General features: G+C 42.0%; 1 protein-coding gene across 5 annotated transcripts in view; it reads left to right on the top strand.

The window, feature by feature from the left end:
• The window catches only part of pde7a (phosphodiesterase 7A), a 159,116-nt gene extending 145,731 nt beyond the window's left edge, over positions 1–13,385 (top strand). For 4 of the 5 annotated variants that reach the window (XM_068031914.1, XM_068031915.1, XM_068031916.1 and 1 more), the window contains 4 exons: positions 3,411–3,555; positions 7,035–7,131; positions 9,096–9,176; positions 11,597–13,385. In XM_068031914.1, coding sequence (XP_067888015.1) covers positions 3,411–3,555; positions 7,035–7,131; positions 9,096–9,176; positions 11,597–11,775 — 502 coding nt within the window. In that variant the 3' untranslated portion in view covers positions 11,776–13,385. The remainder of the gene's footprint in view (positions 1–3,410; positions 3,556–7,034; positions 7,132–9,095; positions 9,177–11,596) is intronic. The other variant, XM_068031917.1, reaches the window with a different exon arrangement.
• Positions 13,386–24,477: the final 11,092 nt, after the last annotated feature.

The following is a 24,477-nucleotide window of genomic DNA, read 5'->3' as shown; positions in this document are numbered from 1 at the left end:
GCTGCTTCATCAATGACCTTCCTTCAATCATAAGGTCAGAAGTGGGGATGTTCGCTGATGATTGCACAATGTTCAGCACCATTCATGAATCCTCAGATACTGAAGCAGTCCGTGTAGAAATGCAGCAAGACCTGGACAATATCCAGGCTTGGGCTGATAAGTGGCAAGTAACATTCGTGCCACTTAAGTGCCAGGCAATGACCATCTCCAACAAGAGTGAATCTAACCATCTCCCCATGACATTCAATGGCATTACCATCGTTGAAGCCCCCACTATCAACATCCTAGGGGCTACCATTGACCAGAAACTGAACTGGAGTAGCCATATAAATACCGTGGCTACAAGAGCAGGTCAGAGGCTAGGAATCCTGCGGCGAGTAACTCACCTCCTGACTCCCCAAAGCCTGTCCACCATCTACAAGGCACAAGTCAGGAGTGTGATGGAGTACTCTCCACTTGCCTGGATGGGTGCAGCTTCAACAACACTCAAGAAGCTCGACACCATCCAGGACAAAGCAGCCCACTTGATTGTCACCCCATCTACAAACATTCACTCCCTCCACCACAGAATCGCTGCACTTTAGAAAAGACATGAGGGCATTGGACAGAGTACAGAAAAGATTCACGAGAATGGTTCAAGAGATGAGGAATTTCAGTTATGAAGATAGATTGGAGAAGTTAGGACTGTTTTCCTTGGAGAAGAGAAGGCTGAGAGGTGATTTGATAGAGGTATTCAAAATCTTGAGGGGTCTGACAGAGTAGATAGAGAGAAACTGTTCCCACTCGTGAAACGATCGAGAACGAGAGGGCACAGATTTAAAGTATTTGGTAAGAGAAGCAAACGTGACATGAGGAAAACTTTTTCACGCAGCGAGTGGTTGAGGTCTGGAATGCACTGCCTGAGAGCGTGGTGGAGGCAGGTTCAATTGAAACATTCAAAGGGAATTAGACAGGAAAAATTTGCAGAAGAATAGAACTGAGGGAGTTGCTCTTTCAGAGAGCCGTTGCGGTCGTGATGGGCCGAATGGTTTCCTTCTGCACTGTAACGATTCTGTGATCTCCAGATCTGGCTGGACCATGTAAAGCGCTATTGGGGCCTGCTCTCCTCTGCCAAACTGGTTAACCTAGAATGTAAAGATAACCCCCGACTTCTCTACTGAAGCCTGTTGCCTTAAGCCCCTTTCCCCTGCCCTGTTCATTCTCACCACTAACAGCAAGTGCAGGGAGCTCATGTCCAACATCCAGTATTGGATGAGCAGAAATTTCCTCCAATTAAGCATTGGCAAGACCAAAGCTTTTGATCCCTGCCACAAACTTAATTCCCTAGCCACAGACTCCGTGGCTCTCCCTGGCTACTGTCTAAGGCTGAACCAAATCATCCAAAATATTGGTATCCTACCTTATCCTAAGCTGATCATGGGCAAAATTGTACCCACTTTAAAAGTAATCGCTGGTCAGGTCCACTTTCGACCCAAACGCCCACTTGCTGGTAGTGTGCTCACCAGTGCAATCTTACAAGAGGCGGCCTCCTAATTGGCTGCCTGCACATCTACCATCTAATTAAGGACAGCAGGCAGGTCCCTGAGGCTGCAAGCCCAATCAGAGGAGCTGTAGCCTTGGAAGGGTGGCAACCCCACTGGCAGAGGTGTAAGAGGGGCCTGCAAGGGCGCCTCCAGCTTGAGGTGCCCTCTGAAGACATTTCTATTTTTTTTTTTAGAATAAAGTGTGGCCACAGCTGACAGGCAACCCCTGTGGAGGGGAAACCCCTACGGCTTCAGCTCTTGCCTGTTGATGCCTGTAGCTCTGGTTGGAGAGGGGGGAAGGTAAGTATAGCAGGCCTCGCTGGCCCTCCTGGCAAACCGCCTCTAGGCACCTGCCTGGCTTTGGCCTCAGCGGAGGAGTGGGTGGGGGGTTGGCTTTCACCACTGCGAAAATCCTGTGGCATCCCCAATCTACCCATAAGTGGTTTCTTACATATTCAAATTGGCTACCTGTCGCTCCTAGACATCTTTCATCCTGCTTCCAGTAAGATCGGCAGGAGGTGGGAACTCGTCGGCTGGCCAATATGACACCATTCCTCCCGGTTCTGCATTCAAAGCTGGCTCAGCAGGACTGATAAAAATAACCCTCCATCATATTTTCTCCATAACATCATCTGCCTCGGCCTCTGCTGCAATGCTCATCCATGTCTTTATTACCTCTGGGCTGGACTTTCAATTCTCTCCTCCCACTCCAACGTTGGAGCCTCTGTAAGCTTGGGCTTATCCAAAATTCAGCTGGCTGTATCGCACCAAGTCCCATTCACCCATCATCCCTGTGGTCACTGACGTACCTTAGCTCTCGGTCCAGCAATGCTTCGATTTTAAAATTCTCATCCTTGTTTTAAAATTCTTTCATGGACTCTATCCTCCATATCTCTGTAGCCTCTTCTAGCCCTACAAACCTCCGCGATCTCTGCACTCCTCCAATTCTGGCCTTTCACTCATCTCCAGTTTTCTTTGTTTCACCATTGGCGGTGATGCTTTCAGCTACCTAGCCCTAAACTCTGGAATGTCCTCTCTATATCTCTGCCCCTCTGTCTCCCCTCCTCTTTAAAACCCATCACTTTGACCAAACTTTTGATCATCTATCATATCGCCTTATGTGGTTCAGTGTAACATTTTGTTAATGGTCCTGTGAATTGCCTTGGGACTTTTTGCTATGTTCAAGGCACTATATAAATGCACATTGTTGTGCAGAATATCAACAAACTAGAGAAAGATGATTAGAATCTAGGCAGATTTCATTCTAGTAAATTATTTTCCTCAGTGAGTGACCTACTGTCAAACTTACTGGGCAGAGCTCTGGCATCACAAGCTGATATAAATGTAAACTGGTTTAGACAGTATGGCTGCTTGTGGCATTTAACCTCAGTGCTTCAGTAGTGCAGTGGATGCTCTAGATTTAAGGGCAAAAACTACTATCCTTATGCTTTGCCTTTGTTGTTGGTTACGTAGTTGGGTCTCCTAATACCAAAATTATTCTTAATGGTAGGATGATAGGAAGATCCTTGTCAAATCAACTGGAGAATACCGATGGAGGTATATAAGAAATGCCACGTGTGGCACAGCATAAATGGGCTAATCAAATTACACGATGTTGACTCATGTAGCCCACAGACAAAAAGAGAAATTTTCACAGCCTGATTTCAATCCTTCTAGATTTACACGCAGTAGTGTTTGGAGGATATTTCCATAGAACTAGAATTTACCTCTGCTATCAAAATCTGAAGTGAAAAGATTAAAGATGTTTGCATCTTGTCAGTTCCAGCTGTTTGTATAAAAACCCCTCCAGGAATGTTATCTCACCACTACATATATTTTTTTGGCTTTTGTAAAATGTTTACAGTATGTTAAACTTTTTTTTTAAAGCTATCAAATGGAAAGCCAGTTGGGTTCCCTAATTCTAGCCACAGACATAAGCCGCCAGAATGAGTTTCTGTCACAACTCCGAACTCGCTTGGACATGAGTGACCTGTGTTTAGATAATGCCGGTCATCGACATTTCATGCTGCAGGTAACCTTACTTCCTGGAGTTAAATATTTTAAGTGCTTATTTTTTCCCAAGTGCAGGCTTAATTCAAAAACGATCTTGCTTCACATTTAACAGGTACAATGATGTGGCCACAATAAACTATGTAGCTTACCTCTACAAATGTACCTATATTAATTTTGCAGCAGACTTTGATATATTTTAGTTACAAGAGAGAATCTAACCATCTTCCCTTAATGTTCAATGGCATTACCATCGCTAAATTCCCCACTATCAACACCCTGGGGGTCACCATTGACCAGAAACTGAACTGGACCAGTCACATAACTGCTGTGGTGCAAGAGTAGGTCAGAGGCTGGGAATTCTGAGGCGAGTAACTCAGCTCCTGTCTCCCCAGTGCCTGTCCACTATCTACAAGACGCAGGTTGGGCGCGTGCAGCTCCAACACTACTCAAGAAGCTCAGCACCATTCAGGCCAAAGCAGCCCGCTTGATTGGCATCCGATCTATCACAGTGGATGCAGTGTGTACCATATGCAAGGTGCACTGCAGCAACTTGCCAAGGCTTCTTCAGTAGCACCTCCCAAACCTGCAACTTCTAACTCCTCAAAGGAGAAGGGCAGCAGATGCATGGAAATACTACCATATGCCAGTTGCGCTCCAAGCCACACACCATTCTGACCTGGAAATATATTGCTGTTCCTTTGTCGTTGCTGGGTCAAAAACCTGGGACTCTCCCGAGCAGCATTGTGGGTGTACCCACACTACATGGACTGCAGCCGTTCAAGAAGGCAGCTCACCATCATCTTCTCAAGGGCAATTAGGTTTAGGCAATAAATGCTAGCCTTGCCAGTGATGCCCGCAGTGTCATGGTTCTGTAGTTTTTTTTTTCAGAATATGTGGTTTGCCTTTAAGGCTTGCAAGGGATCAGAATTGCTTTTAAGCATCAGCAAGCCTCAGGAGTTATAGGAAGGTGCATTTTCATTGCCTTAGAAACAGCCATTTGGAGACTGCGATTCAAAGGGTGCATTCTCGTTGCCATAGATATAGCCACTGGGAGTGAGTTTCATGCGATACATTTGTTACAGTTCAGTTTTGAACAGGCTGTTAGTGGAAGACAGTTTGTTCTAACAGACACACACTGACAGAGACACAGATGACACAGCTGACACAGCTGTGGTGTCAGCACTTGGAAAAAGAGCTCTCAACCATTCAAACTGAAGGAATAGGAATTTAGTCTGTTTAATTATTATCTCTCAAAATTCTAAAACATCAAGCCAAGACAGAGATCTCTGGTAATTTAAACTGAAGGAAGGGAAGTTAGACTGTGACAATCTTTTATCCCTCAAATACTCTAAAGTCAGATTGATTCTGTTGAAAGTGTTTGCAAGTCGTTAACTGTTGAAATTCGCTGGAGAAGGAAAGCAACATCCTTTGAGGACTTCAAGCAACATTGGATTGTAAATTTGCAAGGACTCTAATTTTTTCTATTTTAAATGTTGTTTATATCTTCATAGTGTTTAAGAATTTAGTACTTCTAATTAAAGAGTTAATTTATTGATTTAAAGACACCTGGTTTGGTTGGCCTCATTCGGGGGTTAATAGATGGTACAATTTGGCTAGGTCATTCTTTAATTTGGAAAGTTTTAAATGATAGGCAATCTGTGGAGCGACGGGATTGAATCATCAGTGCGTTTTTCCCACCACAATCAGAATCGTATATTTTGTTTGGGGGCTTTGACAGGAACGTTCGGTCATTCAAGAAGGCAGCTCACCATCATCTTCTCAAGAGCAACTAGGTTTAGGCAATTAATGCTGGCCTTGCCAGTGATGTCCACATAGCAAGAATGAATAGAAAAAATGAAGTCCATATGTATCATTTTTAAATACATATTTTTTTAAACAATTGAGTTTTACAGTCCCTTAACAACGTTTAATTCCTTGGATTTTATTTACTTGGGACTTGAGTTTAGTTCCCATGTCCCTGTAATGTTAACTGATATGTCTGTCCAGTGGACTGCCTGGAAATGTTGCAGTTATTGTAATGAAATACTGTCCTGTGTTTTTTAGATGGTTATTCAATTAGTTTACATTTTATTTTTAAATTAGGCCAGACCATAAATGTGAAGGCAAGCTCATACATTTTATAGTACATGCAAACCACAGAATCCCAATGCAAATTAAGCTTGAGACTAAAAGACTTGTATCTGAACAATTCTTGTTCATGTATCAGATCCCTTGGCATTTGTGGAAGGGCTCCCTTGGCTCATGTGTGCAATCTAAGACCGACTCAGACAAAAATGTTTTTGTTCCTGCTTCTCTACACTTGCATGATTCTGAAAGGTTTAACAATGCAATTTATTATATATTTAATAAAATCATTGATAAACCAATGTTGGAGCCATAAAGTATTATATTTTCTTTGGTACATATAACTTTTATCAACTTGTTTGTAAGGTTAGCAGTTTTTTTCGAAAATTCAGCAGCTGATGAGGTAAATCACCCTTGCTTCCCACCACCCACTGTATGACTCTAAGGGCTGGATTTTCTTCTCCTGACGGCGGGTGAAAAAATGGCAGCTGGCGCATGCGGGCTGAGTGCCACCATGCCGCTATGATTTTCCTCGCGGCAGCCTAAGATAATGAACCCCCAATCACGTGGAGGGGGCAGGCTGTCTGATGCCGGCAATGGCGTCAGTTGTCTGTGTGCTGGGGCCATGTTTACAGAGCAGCCCAGCTGGGTCATTTAAATTTTTAAAGGGCTACATCCTGTCCCCTCCCAATGTACTGCTGATAAATCGAACACCCCTTCTCCCCACCCCCCCCCCCCCCCCACTACCATAATAATTAAATTCAACATTTCCCCACTCACCTCCCTTCAACACTTGACCTCTCTATTTCCCTGTATGGTTTTACCTCCGTCTTTACTCTATCTCATCTTCCTCTCCGATCTCTCCTGTGAGTCCTCTCTACCTCTTCTATACATGTATTTATTTTCACCCAGCTGTACACTCTCCTCTCTTTTACTCCTTTTTTTGTGTCAGCACTGCTTTTTTTTCCCCCATATTTCCGTAGGGGCTAGGATTGTGTTGAGTGGGAGGCAGCCTCAGATTGGGAAAGTTCAACAGTAGAAGATTGATCAGAATTTTGGGCTCCTTTTGAGGATTCTTAGTATGCACTGAGATGATCAAATGTTCTCCAGTACACGTCAGCTCCTGTGCTGTGTGATTGGAGCCATGGCAGTGGACCTGAACTGTGGATCAATAAATAATTTTGAGTTTTGCTTTATTGTTTCTGGGGAATTGGGAGTATTTTTTGTTGAATTTCCCTTTAGAAAATGGCATAAGTAAGGTACATGGTTACTAGTCTTTGGAAAGAGTAGTGTTCATGGACTGAATTACTCTTGCACACAGTCTTATATTATATAAAGTCATGGGAATTGTGGAAAAAAACATCCTTAAAATGGTGACTTAATGGAAGTAAATAATTTCTGTTCTTCTTGCAGATAGCACTGAAATGTGCAGATATCAGTAACCCATGCCGGCCTTGGGAACTGAGTAAGCAATGGAGTGAAAAAGTATCGCAAGAATTCTTCCATCAAGGTACATTAAGTAAAATGGCTCAATATACAGCATTTGTTATCAAACAATATTAAAAGCAAAAATAATTAGACCTTTTTCGCACACCCTAACCCGTAATTCCACAACACTGCACCTACAGGGCTTGGTTTTGGGAGCAGTGCTATTCAACATTTTTATGAATATGGCAACATCAGTATTGGAAATGCCATTGGTACCTTCATCTCAAAGTTGGTGAATGATCTCAAAATTGCAGGAGATATTAATATGGAAGAGGATCGGGTAACAGCTTCAAGAGTATCTTGATTGTTTGGCAAACTGAGTAGATAGTTGAGAGGTGCAGTGAGTAAGTGTAAAGCCATCTACTTAGAGATTTGTAAGATTCATGGTAAATTATTAATCAAATCAGGAAAAGGAGTTTGGGATCATTGTAGATTGGTTTGATGTCTTGAGGGATCAATCAGCAATGAGAAAAGCTAATGGAATATTGGGTTGCATAAGAGTAATGGAGAATAAATCAAAGAAAGTAATCCTACCCTCAGGCCCCACTGATAGTATTGTGGTAATTTGGAAAGGCTACCACTGCTATGTCCAGACTGGCCAAGAGAGTGTGGGAAAATGGCGTACTGACACAGAACACAAAAGTCTGCGTGTATCAAGCCTGTGTCATCAGTACCTTGCTCTACGGCAACGAGGTCTGGACAACATATGTCTGCCAAAAGCGACGTCTCAATTCATTCCATCTTCGCTGCCTCTGGAGAATCCTTGACATCAGGTGGCAGGACCGTATTTCCAACACAGAAGTCCTCGAGGCGGCCAACATCCCCAGCTTATACACACTACTGAGTCAGCGGCGCTTGAGATGGCTTGGCCATGTGAGCCGCATGGAAGATGGCAGGATCCCCAAGGACACATTGTACATCGAGCTCGTCACTGGTATCAGACCCACCGGCCATCCATGTCTCCGCTTTAAAGACGTCTGCAAATGCCTGTGACATTGATCACAAGTCGTGGGAGTCAGTTGCCAGCGATCGCCAGAGCTGGCGGGCAGCCATAAAGGCGGGGCTAAAGTGTGGCGAGTCGAAGAGACTTAGCAGTTGGCAGGAAAAAAGATAGAAACGGAAGGGGAGAGCCAACTGTGAAACAGCCCTGATAACCAATTTTATCTACAGTGCCTGTGAAAGAGTCTGTCACTCTAGTATTGGCCTTTATAGCCACTCCAGGCGCTGCTCCACAAACCACTGACCACCTGCAGGCGTTTACCCATTGTCTCCTGAGACAAGGAGGCCAAAGAAGAAAGAATTTGGAACCCACACTGCATAGAGAATGGAGCTGAGCTAGAAAATATAAAAATGAGCTATTTACAAGGGGCTCATCAGAAAAGATTCTGCCTGGCATTTGAGTAATCTGGCACCCTGTCCTGGGGCCTGCATGACTCAGACCACCTCCCAAAAAAGTAAGAATGGGCCAATTTAATAGCAATCCTCCCCCAGAACTTCACAAAGTGCAACCCTGTAAGATCCCATCTTCCTTGAACATGATCCTATCTATCCTCCTGAGGCAGCTGGACCCTGGGACAGTTGCCAAATTAGCTTGATCTCTAAATTGCTGTCATTCTCAATATGTAAACAGCCTTATCAATACCACCAACATGCAGTGTCTTCACAAAAATATATGTATGTGTTTTTCATGAAGGAAAGTTTTAAAACAAAATGATGTCGCTCAATATATTTTATTTTTTTCATGAACTTCCAACACTATAGGATAATATTTCTGTTTATTGCATGGCAGATTTATATACTTTGTATAATTTGAAAAGTGTGTATTACTGGTATAAATTAAAAGAAAAATGCTTGTAGTAAAATTTGCAGAATACTCAGTTTGGGAGAATAGTGCATGGCCAAATAGGATAACTTTTGAAATTTTTAATACATCAATCAGCAATCATCATGAGCTAATTTATATTGAAACTTTTTTTCCCTATTTAGGGGATATTGAACGGCAGCATAAGCTAGATATAAGTCAGCTATGTGATCGCCATACAGAAACTGTAGCCAATATTCAAATAGGTGAGTGATTTGAGTTTTTTAAAAATTCCAAAGCAGTTGACTTGTAACATTTAACTACTGCACTTATTTGGGCACAATCATCTTATTATTGCAGTGGCCAAGAACTCAACCAATCTGTTGAATTTGAGAAAATCATACCAAAAATTGAGCTAGTCATATCTTATCTCCAAAATAAATGTTTTGATTCAGGGTCTCTGAGAAAAGCAAACCGTGTTTTAAATTTTGAACTTGTATTTAAAGGAAAAAGAGTGGAGTAGGAAGTTGTGTAAATGAAGTGCAAGTATAAAAGCAGAGAGAATAGAAAAAAGGAAAGATGGGTGAGAAGTGTTCAAATTTTCTATTTTCATTTGATCATTTTAAGTTTTAACTTCAGTTGCATAGTATCATTGAAACATAGAAAATAGGAGCAGGAGTAGGCCATTCAGCCCTTCGAGGCTGCTCCGCCATTCATTATGATCATGGCTGATCATCCAACTCAGTAACCTGTTCCTGCTTTCGCCCCATACCATTTGATCCCTTTAGACCCAAGAGCTATATCTAACTCCTTCTTGAAAACATACAATGTTTTGGCCTCAACTGCTTTCTGTGGTAGCGAATTCCACAGTCTCGCCACTCTCAGGGTGAAGAAATTTCTCCTCATCTCAGTCTTGAAAGGTTTACCCCGTATCCTTAGACTATGACCCCTGGTTCTGGACTCCCCCACCATCGGGAACATCCTTCCTGCATCTACCCTGTCAAGTCCTGTTAGAGTTTTATAGGTTTCTATGAGATCCCCCCTCACTCTTCTGAACTCCAGCGCATATAATCCTAACCAACTCAATCTCTCCTCATACGTCAGTCCCGCTATCCCAGGAATCAGTCTGGTAAATCTTCGCTGCACTCCCTCTATAGCAAGAACATCCTTCCTCAGATAAGGAGACCAAAAGTGCATACAGTATTCCAGGTGTGTAATTGCAGCAAGACATCCCTGCTCTTGTACTCGAATCCTCTTGCTATGAAGGCCAACATACCATTTTCCTTTTTTATCGCCTGTTGGACCTGCATGCTTACCTTCAGCGACTGGTGTACGAGAACACCCAGGTCTCGCTGCATATTCCCCTCTCTGTTTACAGCCGTTCAGATAATAATCTGCCTTCCTGTTTTTGCCACCAAAGTGGATAACCTCACATTTATCCACATTATACTGCATCTGCCATGCATTAGCCCGCTCACTCAACTTGTCCAAATCACACTGAAGCCTCTCTGCATCCTTCTCACAACTCGCCTTCCCACCCAGTTTTGTGTCATCTGCAAATTTGGAGATATTACATTTAGTTCCCACATCTAAATCATTAATATATATTGTGAATAGCTGGGGTCCTAGCACCGATCCCTGCAGTACCCCACTAGTCACTAAAATAAAAGCAAAATACTGCGGATGCTGGAAATCTGAAATAAAAACAAGAAATGCTGGAACCACTCAGCAGGTCTGGCAGCATCTGTGAAAAGAGAAGCAGAGTTAACGTTTCGGGTCAGTGACCCTTCATCGGAATGGTGAGATGAAGGGTCACTGACCCGAAACGTTAACTCTGCTTCTCTTTTCACAGATGCTGCCAGACCTGCTGAGTGGTTCCAGCATTTCTTGTTTTTACCCCACTAGTTACTGTCTGGCATTCGACAAAAGACCTATTTATCCCTACTCTTTGTTTCCTGTTTGCCAACCAATTTTCTGTCCATCACAATACACTACCTGCATTACACTACCCCCAATACCATGTGATTTAATTTTACATGCTAATCTCTTATGTGGGACTTTGTCGAAAGCCTTCTGAAAGTCCAAATAAACCACATCCACTGGCTCCCCCTCATCAACTCTACTAGTTACATCCTCAAAGAATTCCAGTAGAATTGTCAAGCATGATTTCCCTTTAGTAAATCCATGCTGACACTGCCCGATTCTACCACTGTTCTCTAAGTGCTGTGCTATAAAATCTTTGATAATGGACTCTAGAATTTTCCCCACTATCAACGTCAGGCTGACTGGTCTATAATTCCCTGCTTTCTCTCTCCCTCCCTTTTTAAATAATGGGGTTACATTAGCTACCCTCCAATTTGTAGGAACTGTTCCAGAGTCCATAGAATCGACATTACAACTCCTGACAACTTGAGTAGCTTTATTTGTGTTAGAATTGCAGCTGAAGTTGAAAACTATTTCGAAAAAAGTCATCCAAAGAGTTCTGGAGTCAAAAGTATTAAAGTCAATGGTGCATTCCTTGCCTATGGCTTTGTTTTAGTGTTCTTTTATTATTTTGCCACCTTTGTACGCAAGCATTTATTGTTGGAGTTAATGCTGTTTATCATTAAATATAGCACATTTATTTATAACAATTAAAAAACTCGTACATTGACGTAGTTAATTAAGATCTTATTTTGTGCACCAGGTTTCATAACTTACGTAGTGAAACCTCTCTTTGTGGAGTGGACCCGATTCTCCAACACCACACTGTCACAGACTATGCTTGGACACCTTAGTTTGAATAATGCTAGCTGGAAGGGATTACTACAAGAACGGACCCAGAGTGGAGATGATGCTGATTCTGTTTGTGAGGAAATGGACTGACTTATTACCTCAGGAAAGCCAAGAATTATTTTATCCCACTCACCTCAGTCATCTGCTGGAGCTGGACAATGAATTTTCAGTCTATTGGGCTGAACTCAAATGGGATAATTCTTTAGGTGGGGGATTGAGATATATTTGCAGGCTCTGACTGTCACGGTTGCATGTGTACCCGTGCCAACGTTACTGTAATTCCATGCTTTTTTCAAAGCACCATATTGCTTCTTTGCCCCTCGCTAGGCTTGAACATAAAGCAATATACAAATACCTCAGTTGGCTTTTGTGAGACATTGAGCACATAAACTGCAGTGGTGGCCAAACTGAAGGGATTGGAAAAAGGAGGGTGGCAGTGTCCCAGAAAGTGCCATTTATTAACGGTTAGTTTGAATACTGTAATACAGACTGATACTTAGAATTTCTGCACTTGGGGTTTTCTGTGGTTTTTTTTTTAGAAGGCTAAAATATGAACTTAGTGAAAATCTTCTGATGTTGGTACAAGAAGAGTTTTTGTTCTCTTCCTGCCATTTTGGAGTGACTGAATGCATGCAAAGAAGCCAGTCCTTTTCTGCCTCAGAGATTTGTTTACAATGCTGTATTTTTGATACTTTGGTTCTGGTTCTTGCCTTGAAGCATAGTGGAAAAGGATCCACTAATTTGGGAAATGCTATTTGGTAAGAAGATAGAATAAAATAAATGCTGCAGCTCGTTTTTAATCTTTGTGATGCCATTTATGTTCCCATGGAAGCCTCTGTTCTGCCATGGTGTTCCTTTAGTGCACTGTGAATCCAGCTTTCATCTCCGACCACAACCAAGCTTTACTTCAGCAAATATGGGAAAAGAGTGCTGCTGGCCTTTGCCTTTTTGGGAGAGTTGAAGAAACAACTTAGAAAAACAGATTAGTGTTTGAAGCCAACATGTGGTTTTCATGCATGAACTGCACTTACAGTGATAGTGGCAGTAGTTCATTATAAAGATCAGCTCAGGATATTTGTCTGTGTTCTGGAGCAAGTGATGGTGGTAACCAAGAATCAGTATATCCGAACAAAGTGCCACTTTCACCATTCTGTTTTCTTCGAAATGTAACAAACATACATACAGCCAGATTGAAGAAAAACTCTTAATTGCTACAGATGCCTTAAAACTATGCACAAAGCTAAGTGACCAAATCTGTTTTTATTTTGAAAAGTGCATTGTTCCTCGACCTTTTGCGAGTGAATTGTTACTCCCCTGTGGGCCGTGTTTGATGTGAAAAGATGAACCCTTTGTAGGATAAGATTAAAAATGTTATTTTAAACTTCAAACATTCCATTTTGTATTTTAGAGTGTTTTAAATAGTTGTTGACTATGTACAGTAAGCAGAACTGTATCTTAGGTTTGGCGTTTTCCAGTGAAACAAAATTGGTGCTTTTCTCTTTTTTTTTTAGTTAACTTGTATTTCAGGACTGTTTCAGAGAATTCTGTTTACAATTTGTTGCAACAGTCATCTTTGAGAGATGAAGGCTTCAATGTTAAGCTTAGGGACATTACCAGGTTGTTGGCAGATTTGCCATATTCATATTTTGATATAAGCCTGTTGCTGTTCAAAATTTTGATGAATAAAAAAATTGACATACCTTTTGAGCTACGTGTTTGTTTGATCTCTGAAACCTTAATGCTTTTATTAGTAGAACATAGTTTTCATGTCACTGCATAAGATCAAGATTTTGATTTAATCATGTGTCCAGTAAAACATGGCAGAAATCTCGATACATGACTTTTATAATAGCATGTGACAGATTTTGGAATTATGATAAGTCACTGAACAACCGCAAAGATCTGTAGAAAGACCACATTTAGCTTAAAAAAAAAAGTTCTTGTGAAAAAAATTAAGCATTCACCCACATTTTTAACACGCAATTACTGTTTAATGGCTATTAAACTGTCAATATTATCAGTTGTCTGCAAGAAAGTAAGTTGTACAGGTGAGACAGAAATATAAATAAGATTGTGGATCAATTGATGAAGCTTATCTAATCCATTGTGTATGGAATGGCTTTGCTGGACTGTGATGCTGCTTTTCATGATTTGTTCACCTCTATTACTAGATCCCTTTGATTTTCTACTCTCTTTAGATTTTTTAATTTTTTTAAGATGTGGGTTATGTTTCCATTTTTTTCTACCAACGTGCATCACCTCACAGTTAATCTCACTCAGATGTGTACCAATGTATCATAGCATTCAGGCCCAGGCAGACACTGAATGAATGGAAGACCAGAGGTGGGACGGAAAACGAAAATAATACCAGCCCACACAGATCGCTGGATATACTGAGGTGAGTGATCTAAAACAAAAATGACCGCAGTTGGTATGAATAGAGATATTTCTAAGGCCAATGCCATATTAGCAACACCCAGTTACATATTAAAGAAAGACTTGCATTTATATAGTGCCTTTCGTGACCTCGGGATGTCTCAAAGTGCTTTACGCCCAGTGAAGTACATTTGAAGCGTCATCACTGTTAGTGTAGAAAACGCAGCAGCCAATTTGCTCACAACAAACAGTAATGTGCTAATGACCAGATAATCTGTGTTTTATCAGTGATGTTGAGTGAGGGATAAATATTGGCCAGGACACATTGAATTACATGGAACAGAAAACATAGAACATATAGCAAAGAAATAGGACATTTGGCCCATCTAGTGTGTGCTGATGTTTATACGCCACACGAATCTTCTATTCCATCTGCCTTTTTCTCTCATCCTTGTCTAGTTTCCTTTTGAAAGCTTTTTGCCTCAGCCACAACCTGTGGTAGTGAGTTCCGCATTCTAACCACTCTTGAATTAATTTAATTGCTCCTTATTTCCCTATTGGATTTATTAGTAACTTTTTTTAGGACCCCTAGTTTTGGATTCTCTAACAAGTTTAAATATTCTCTTGGCATCTACCCTGTCCAACTCATTCATAATTTCAAGGATGTCTATCAGATTTCCTTTATGTCTTCTCTTTCCTAAAGGAAAAAACCTCCAACTTGTTTAATCTTTTCCCAATAGCTGTAATCTCCTAGTTCCAGTACCATCCTTGTAAATCATCTTTGGCAATTCTTCCACTGCTTCCACATCCTTTCTATAGAACTGCACAGTACTCTGACCAAGGCTCTATACAAGTTTAATATAACTTTGCTACATTTTTTTTGAATTCTTTACCCCTAGAAATAAATCCCAGTGCATTGTTAGCATTTTTAATTGTTTTGCTGACCTGTCATGCTGCTTTTAATGATCTGTTCACCTCCATCACTACATCTGTTTGCTTTTCTACTCTACTCAGTTTTTTTATTTTTTAAGGTGTGGGTAATGCTTTTATTGTTTTAAAATTATTTTATTTCTGTGTTTCCTACAAAAATGCATCACCTCACAGTTAAACTCGCTCAAATGAGTACTGATGTATCATAGCATCTGGGCCCAGGCAGCCACCCCATCAAATACCTGTGGTGCAAATTGCCAGGGCCATCTACAGACCCAGCACTGCAAGCTACTGAGCCGCCTTCATTCCTGGAGGCAACCAATGTCCTGCAGCAACCATCCACCACCCACTGGGAAAACAAATAAAATTTGGCTTCGTTCCTAATATACTGTGTTAAGAGAGACCTTTTACAATAAGTAGTGAGAAATGCTGCATTTGAAGATTCTGACAGACTCTGAAATGGGGACAAGGCTTTATTTGGCTAGAGACTTGTGCAGATGTGGAAATGACTTCTGTGGCTATGTCATGGCATTAACTTAAGTGTGTTTTGAGAGGGATTGCTTTATTAATCTGGATGATTGGCTGCTTATTTGGACAGCCATTGGGCAGATGTTTTCTGATTCTCAATTTAGAGTTTTCTTCTGCAACTGATTGTTGTGTCAGATGACCAATCCTGGTTCAATGAGGACTGTAGAAGAGTAGGACAAGGGATAACTGAAAATGAGGTGCCAACCTGGAGAACATGCGATATAGCATGCTAAACACTGATGCTCTGTTTGGGTTCCACCTGAAACACTTGGCTGCAGGCTTCATTTTACAGGCTTGGTCCAAATGTGGACCAAGAACTCAAATCCAGAGATGGAGTGAGAGTGACTGTTCTTGACATCAAGGCAGTATTTGACCAAGGAGTCTTAAGAAAACTGAAATCATTGGGGATTAGGGGAAAGCTCTATAGTGGCTAGAGTCATACCTGGCACAAAGGAAAGATGGTTGTGGTTGTTGGAGACCAATCATCTCAAGCCCAGAACATTGTTGTAGGAGCTCCTCACCTTCATCAATAAAAGGACACAGATAACAGATCAATTTAGAATTGCCCCCACCAACACAGCTAGTTGGAAGAAATTCCTCGATAGTGTTGTTGGAGTATGGAGTGCGTTAGCAACGAGTAGTTGTGGGAAAGATCTTTGTATCTTTTAATGGTGCAATGAATAAACATTGGAAGCAGAGGGCTATATGGGGAGAATGCTGCAGGGCACTGGGATTAGGTTTGGACTGCTCCAGCAGAGCTGCCACATTCATGACAGGCCAAGTGACCTATATATGCACGTGCTGTGCAGTTTGAAGTAGCCGTACAAAAGGCTCCAATAACTTCCTTTCCTCTCCATGAGTCCTATAGTATAAAAGCACTGAAAGAAACTACACAAAAACCCTCTTCTTTTTGATCTGTTCATCAGACTTTTCTATTTTTCTCTCATCATTCCTTCATTTCCTCAGTGATGACTTTTGTTCCCGAAAAAGAGGCAAAAACCTGAACATTTAAATTCCCCTCTCCACAGATGCTGCCTGATCTGCTGAGTGATTCCAGCATTTTCTACTTTTATTTCATCGCATTGGTCTAGGCTAGATCAGGAGCTGCTGTCCTCTACATCCCGGCATAACCCTCTATGTAGGCTACCATGTATTTTAGCAACTGATGAAGGGTCGCAAACCTGAAACGTTAACTCTGTTTCTCTCTCCACACCTGTTGCCAGACTTGCTGAGTATTTCTGTTCCCAGCAGAATCTTGTATGTTTCAATGAGATTGCTTCTCATTTTCTAAACTCCAGAGAATATAGGCCCAATTTATTTAGACTCTCATCCCAGGGACCAATTTAGTGAACCTTCGTTGTACCGCATCCAATGCAAGTATCTCCTTTCTTAAATGCACACAGTACTCCAGATGTGGTTTCACCAAAACCCTGTGCAATTACAAGCAAGACTTCTTTATTCCTGTATTCCAATCTCCCTGCAATAAAGGCCAACATGCCATTTGCCTCCCTAATTGCTTGCTCTACCTGCATGCTAGCTTTTTGCGTACCTTGTAGGAGCACCCCCAAGTCTCTTTGAACAGCAACACTTACAAGTTTCACACTTATGAAAGTGCTTCTATTCTTTTAAATATATTTTTTGAGGACTCTTATTTTAGAATTATGGATATTGGTTTATTTGGGAAAACTGAAAAGATTCCATGGATGTGTTTTTTTTTACAGGGGTCACTGAGAGATCCTGTTTGAAAACAAACCTTTACTGGATGTCACATGCCTTAAGCTGAATAAATAACACAAACCTTGGTGATTTGAGGAAGATGTTTACAGAGAAGTGACTTGTCAAGATTTATGGTAGGAGGTTTCGCTTTTGGAATATTGTTTTGGTTCAGTTGGGGTGTGGACAGTGTTGAAAGCAGTTGGTTTGTAGCCTGCTGAGAAACACCCAGCTCCTCTTTCTCAAACTCTTTGAAAAAACCCCTGCGAATCCAGTGTGTGAGAACTGAAGCTCCTGATGCTGCATTTCAGCTGAGATGATGACCATGAAATCATTGTCAATTGTTGTGAAAACCCAACTCATATCCTTTAGGGAAGGAAATCTACTATCCTTACCTGGTCTGGCCTACATGTGACTCCAGACCCACAGCATGTGGTGACTCTTAAATTCCCACTGAAATGGCCTAGCAAGCCACTCAGTTCAAGAACAATTAGGGATGGGTAATAAATGCTGGCCTAGCCAGTGATACCCACATCCCACAAAATGAATTTTAAAAAAAAACTCCATTTGCCGTCTCACTTAACCTGTCTATATCTCTTTGCAACCTCTCTGCGTTCTCCCCACAGCTTACCTTTCCACCTAGCTTTGTATCATCAGCAAACTTAGATTCATTATTGTTACAGCCACGTGGTGAGGGGTTTGGGTGGTTCCCATTGTTCAACTCCCACCTGACCACAGCAAGTGTGTTTTGTTATTAGGGTTTAACCCTTTGGTGTTTTATTTGTCAAATAAACAGACAGCGACAGGTTTTCTTGTAGGTTTGAAACAGAAATTCAGTTGTTTATTGATCAATACACCTTATCCCAAAATTGTCGCAACTGCATCCACTCTCTCATTCACTCACTCGAGCGCATGCTTGCACACATACACACAAGAGACAGATAAAGAGGAAAAAGAGGTAAGCGGTTATAAGTGAGAGGTAAGTTTCTGCGGAGGTCACGATAAACCTGTTGAATTCTCTTGGAAGTCCGGTTCTGTGGTTGCAGGCCTGAGATGATTGTAGATTTCTCTCGTTGAAAGTTCAGTTGAAGTCAGTGGATCACTTCTAGTTCACTGCTTTATAGTGTAGATGCAGAATTCAGGGCATGGGCATGTGCCTTCTGGTTTGCTGGAAATAAGCTTCTGGATGCTGCTCTTTGGGTGTCTCTCTCTAGCCTGCTTTTTAAGGTAAAGCTGTGTTACATCTCACCTCCTGGTAGGAGATGCTTTGGTCTCCCCATGGTGATCGCACAATGGCCTAGAACCCATTAAATTCTGGAATATTTTAGGATGTGTGTAGGATGAGTGCACTTGACACCTCTTAGCTTTGAAGATTTTCCTTTGCCCTCTCAGACAGTTTGAATATACATAGGCCAAATCCTTTTTTTCTTCAGTGGCCATTTTGGAGCATTGTTCAATTTTTAAAAGAAAGGTCCATTATTAAAAACACAGTCAGTTTTTATAACTATTCAGATTTTGTCCATAATTTTTGTATCGTCGCAGTTCTTGTGTGCGTGGCATTACTCTTTGTCTCTTGGAGGTGAGTTACTCGCTGCAGAATTCCCAGCCTCTGACCTGCTCTTGTAGCCACAGTATTTATATGGCTGGTCCAGTTCAATTTCTAGCCAGTGGTAATCCCCAGGATGTTGATAATGGGGGATTCAGCGATCGTAATGCCATTGAACGTCAAGGGTATATGGTTCGATTCTCTCTTGTTGGAGATGGTCATTGCCTGGCACTGTGTGGCACAGATGTTACTTGCCACCGATCAGCCCAAACCTGAATGTTGCCTAGGTCTTGCTGCATGTGGACACTGGCTGCTTCAGTATCTGAGGAGTCATGAATGGTACTGAACTTGGTGCAATCAGCAGAAAATATCGCCATTTCCTACCTTTATGATGGAGGGAAGGTCATTGATGATGCAGTTGAAGATGGTTAGACCTAAGACACAACCCTGCTTGACCTTGCTGGACATTTTGCTAGTGCTGTTGGGGAAGGTTTAAACTAGTTTGGCAGGGGCATGGGGACCTGAGGATAGATTCCCAGTTGGGACCCAATCAGAAATGAAAATGGTAGGCAGAAAATTAGTGGATGAGTCTGGAAGGCAGAGAAAACAACGGTTAGAAGATTATAAAAGAAATTTGACAGTGCTCAAGGGTATCTATTTCAATGCAAGGACTATAGAAAATAAAGCAGATGAACTGAGGGCATAGGTAGACATGTGGCAGTATATCATCATAGAAATATGGCTTAAGAAGGGACAGGAATGGCAACTCAATGTTCCTGATTACAGGGTTTTCAGCCATGATAGCGAGGGATAAGAAAGGAGGTGGGGTGACAGTTTTGGTCAAAGAAACAATTACAACTGTGAAGAGGAATGATGTGTTGGAAGGTTCATCAAATGAAGCCATATGGATCGAACTAAGGAACAAAAAAGAGGCAATCACACTGCTTGGAGTGTATTATAGACTCCCAAACTGTCAGAGGGAGATAGAAGAGCAGATATGTAGGCAAATCTCTGATAAGTACAAAAAAAAAGAGCACAAATTGTAGGGGATTTTAACTACCTCAATATTAACTGGATAGTTTAAGTGTGAAAGGAATTGAGGGAGAAGAATTTTTGTGCATTCAGGAGAACCTTTTTGGCCAGTATTTTTTTAAAATTCATTCATGGGATGTGGGCGTCGCTGGCCAGGCTAGCATTTATTGCCCATCCCTAATTGCCCTTGAGAAGGTGGTGGTGAGCTGCCTTCTTGAACCGCTGCAGTCCATGTGAGGTAGGTACACCCACACTGCTGTTAGGAAGGGAGTTCCAGGATTTTAACCCAGTGACAGTGAAGGAACGGCGATATAGTTCCAAGTCAGGATGGTGTGTGACCTGGAGGGGAACTTGCAGGTGGTGGTGTTCCCATGCATTTGCTGCCCTTGTCCTTTTTGGTAGAGGTTGCGGGTTTGCAAGGTGCTGTCTAAGGAGCCTTGGTGCGTTGCTGCAGTGCATCTTGTAGATGGTGTACACTGCTGCCACTGTGCGTCGGTGGTGGAGGGAGTGAATGTTTGTAGATGGGTTGCCAATCAAGCGGGCTGCTTTGTCCTGGATGGTGTCGAGCTTCTTGAGTGTTGTTGGAGCTGCACCCATCCAGGCAAGTGGACAGTATTCCATCACCCTCCTGACTTGTGCTTTGTAGATGGTGGACAGGCTTTGGGGAGTCAGGAGGTGAGTTGCTTGCCACAGGATTCCTAGCCTCTGACCTGCTCTTGTAGCCACGGTATTTATATGGCTACTCCAGTTCAGTTTCTGGTCAATGGTAGCCCCTAGGATGTTGATAGTGGGGGATTCAGCAATGGTAATGCTATTGAATGTCATGGGGAGATGGTTAGATTCTCTCTTGTTGGTGATGGTCATTGCCTGTCACTTGTGTGGTGCGAATGTTACTTGCCACTTATCATCCCAAGCCTGGATATTCTCCAAGTCTTGCTGCATTTCTACATGGACTGCTTCAGTATCTGAGGAGTCACGAATGGTGCTGAACATTGTGCAATCATCAGTGAGCATCCCCACTTCTGACCTTATGATTGAAGGAAGGTCATTGATGAAGCAGCTGAAGATGGTTGGGCCTAGGACACTACCCTGAGGAACACCTGCAGTGATGTCCTGGAGCTCAGATGATTGACCTCCAACAACCACAACCATCTTCCTTTGTGCTCGGTATGACTCCAACCAGCGGAAGGTTTTCCCCCTGATTCCCATTGACCTCAGTTTTGCTAGGGCTCCTTGATGCCATACTCAGTGAAATGCTGCCTTGATGTCAAGGGCAGTCACTTTCACCTCACCTCTTGAGTTCAGCTCTTTTGTCCATGTTTGAACCAATGAGGTCAGGAGCTGAGTGGCCCTGGCGGAACCCAAACTGAGCATCACTGAGCAGGTTATTGCTAAGCAAGTGCCGCTTGATGGCACTGTTGATGACATCTTCCATCACTTTACTGATGATTCAGAGTAGGCTGATGGGGCGGTAATTAGCCGGGTTGGACTTGTCTTGCTTTTTGTGTACAGGACAAACCTGGGCAATTTTCCACATTGCAGGGTAGATGCCAGTGTTGTAGCTGTACTGGAACAGCTTAGCTAGGGGTGTGGCAAGTTCTGGAGCACAGGTCTTCAAGTACTATTTCCAGAATATTGTCAGGACCCATAGCTTTTGCAGTATCCAGTGCCTTCAGTCATTTCTTGATATCACGTGGAGTGAATCGAATTGGCTGAAGTCTGGCATCTGTGATGCTGGGGACTTCAGGAGGAGGCCGAGATGGATCATCAACTCAGCACTTCTGGTTGAAGAGTGTTGCAATTGCTTCGGCCTTATCTGTATGTAGCAAGTCCAAGAGAGAGCACAGTTTTAGACTTAGTTTTAGGAAATTAAGCTGGGCAGGTGGAAGGAGTGGCAGTGAAAGAGCATTTTGGTGGTAGTGATCATAATTCAGTTAGCTTTAACATAATCATGAAAAAGGACAGAGATAGAACAGGGGTTCGAGATCTTAATTGGGGCAAGGCCAATTTTACTAAGCTGAGGAATGTGTTACGAACGAGGCAGGAGCAGTGCACTGTTAATTCAGTCCCAATTCTCCACAGGTCACAACCTATCAATAAATTTTCCCACTTACCAAAACAATTAATCATTTACTCTGTTTGTCCCCAGAATAAAGTACAGCAACCAGGTTTCTTTAATAAACAAAATTTTCCATTTATTATTAACCAAGTCTTAACAAATAATGAAGTAAATATATACACAAATTGAGATATTAAAGCCCATTATTATCCTAGCCCTCAGACGCACATACACACTCACATACACAAACCGGTTAACTGGGGCAGAAAAATTGATTTTTGTTTCCAGCTGTTACAAAGAAATAGAAGGAATAAAAAAAAACTTGGACTTTATAGAAGATATGGAAGTCCTTTGTTTTGGTGAGGTGTCCCAAAGCGGAATCGTTCCAGGCAAGGTTGATGAACAGTCTGCTTGGGTAGGTGTTCAAAGAACTTCAACTACAGAAGGCTTCACTGAGGTCCTACAGCAGGTGTGCAGCAACAAAGGTGTCAGTTCTCACACATTCGATGCAAAGTCCTTTTAAAGATGCAAGGTTTCTGCCAACATTCAGGATGTCTTCAAAATACAGGAGGCAACAGTACACAGGAGGCAACAGTACAACTTCATACAGGCTTTTGCTTTTCAAGAGCAGGGAATCTTCAAAGAGAGGTAACAGTGGTCTGGATTTTCTTCTTCTCCTGGCAGGCCAATATGCAGATCTCCAACTGCCTCCTTTAGTCTAAAACTCAACTTACTTTTAACAGTTCAAAATGAAACTAAACCTTTTCCAGGCAAGTCCCATGATAATCATAAATCCTGTCTTGTCACAACACAACCCACCTGCTATGTTTACTTGAAATCATGTGCTTTCCAGTAGAACTTGTTTACTGGTCAACCTTTTGTTGACCTTCCTTTTAAAAAAATAAACACCCAAAGTTCTGCCTCTTCAGTTTTAAAAATATAGATTCCAGATGAATCAGTGTCCACAATCCAACTGTAATTTCTAAAACATATTTTACACAGAAGAACAGAAGCGCTCACGTAACAAGTGATTTAGCAAAAGTGAACTGGAAACAGCTACCTGAAGGTAAATCAGTGTCCGAGCAGTGGGAGGCATTCCAAGGGGAGATTCATGGGGTTCAGAGTAAACATGTTCCCACAAAGAAAAAGGGTGGGACAGCCAAATCTGGAGCCCCATGCATGTCAAGGAGCTTACAGGGTAAGATAAGGCAGAAAAGGAAAGCTTATGTCCAACACTGAGAACTCAATATGACAAAGCCGAGAGGAATATAGAAAGTGGAGGGGTGAAATCAAAAAGGAAATTAGGAAAGCAAAGAGAGGGCAAGAAAGAATATTGGCAAGCAAAATCAAGGTGAAGACAAAGAGGTTTTTATCAATATATTAAGAGTAAAAGGATGATTAAGGAGAGAGTTGGGCCCATAAAAGACCAAAAAGGTAACCTATGCGTAGGGGCGGAAGATATTGGTATGGTTCTTAATGAATACTTTGCATCTGTCTTCACAAAAGAGGGGACAATGCAAATGTAGTCAAGGAAGAAGGGTGTGAAGTATTAGATGTGACAAACATAGGGAGGGAGGAAGTATTAATGGGATTAGCATCCTTGAAAGTGGATAAATCACCAGGGCCACATGAAATGTACCCTAGGCTGTTAAAAGAAGGCAGAGAGGAAATAGTGGAAGGTTTGTCCGTCGTTGTCCAGTCCTCACTGGATAAAGGTGTAATGCTGGAGGACTGCTAACGTTGTACCTCTGTTTAAAAAGGCTAGTCAATCTAACCTTAGTAGTGGGCAATTATTGGACTCAATTCTGAGAGATAGGATAAACTGTCACTTAGAAGGGCACAGATTAATCAAGGATAGTCAGCATAGATTTGTTAAAGGAAGGTTTTGTCTGACTAACTTGATTGAATTTTTTGAAGTAACAAGGAAGATCGATGAAGGTTGTGAAGTTGATGTGGTCTCCATGGATTTTAGCAAGTCATTTGACAAGATCCCACATGGCAGACTAGTTTAAAAAAAATAGAAGTCCTTGGGGTCCAGGGAAATGTAGCAAGGTGGATACAAAATTGGCTCATTGGCAGGAAATAAAGGGTAATTATTGACAAGTATTTTTGCTCCTGGAGGGCTGTTTCCAGTGGCGTCCTGCAGGGCTGAGTACTAGGTTCCTTGCTTTTTGTGGTATATATTAATTATTTGGATGTAAATGTAGGGGGCATGATCAAGAAGTTTGCAGATGACACAAAAACTGGCTGTGTGGTTGATAGCGAGGAGGATAGATGAAGCCTGCAGGAAGATATTGATGGACTGGTCCAATGGGCAGAAAAGTGGCAAATGGAATTCAACTCGCAAAAGTGTGAGGTGATGCATTTGGGGAGGTCAAACAAGGCAAAGGAATACATGATTAATGGGAGAATACTGAGAAGTGTAGAGGAAGTGAAGGACCTTGGAGTGAATGTCCACAGATCCCTGAAGGTAGCAGGACAGGTCGATAAGGTGGTTAAGAAGGCATATGGAATCCTTTCCTTTATTAGCTGAGGTATAGAATACAAGAGTAGGGAGGTTATGCTGGAACTGTATAAATCATTGGTTAGGCCATAACCTGAGTACTGT

This window comes from Heterodontus francisci, chromosome 5 (assembly GCF_036365525.1).
Source record: "Heterodontus francisci isolate sHetFra1 chromosome 5, sHetFra1.hap1, whole genome shotgun sequence".
Lineage (NCBI taxonomy): Eukaryota > Metazoa > Chordata > Chondrichthyes > Heterodontiformes > Heterodontidae > Heterodontus > Heterodontus francisci.
Note: the sequence above shows the minus strand (reverse complement) of the source record. Positions and strands in the feature narration are given on the sequence as shown.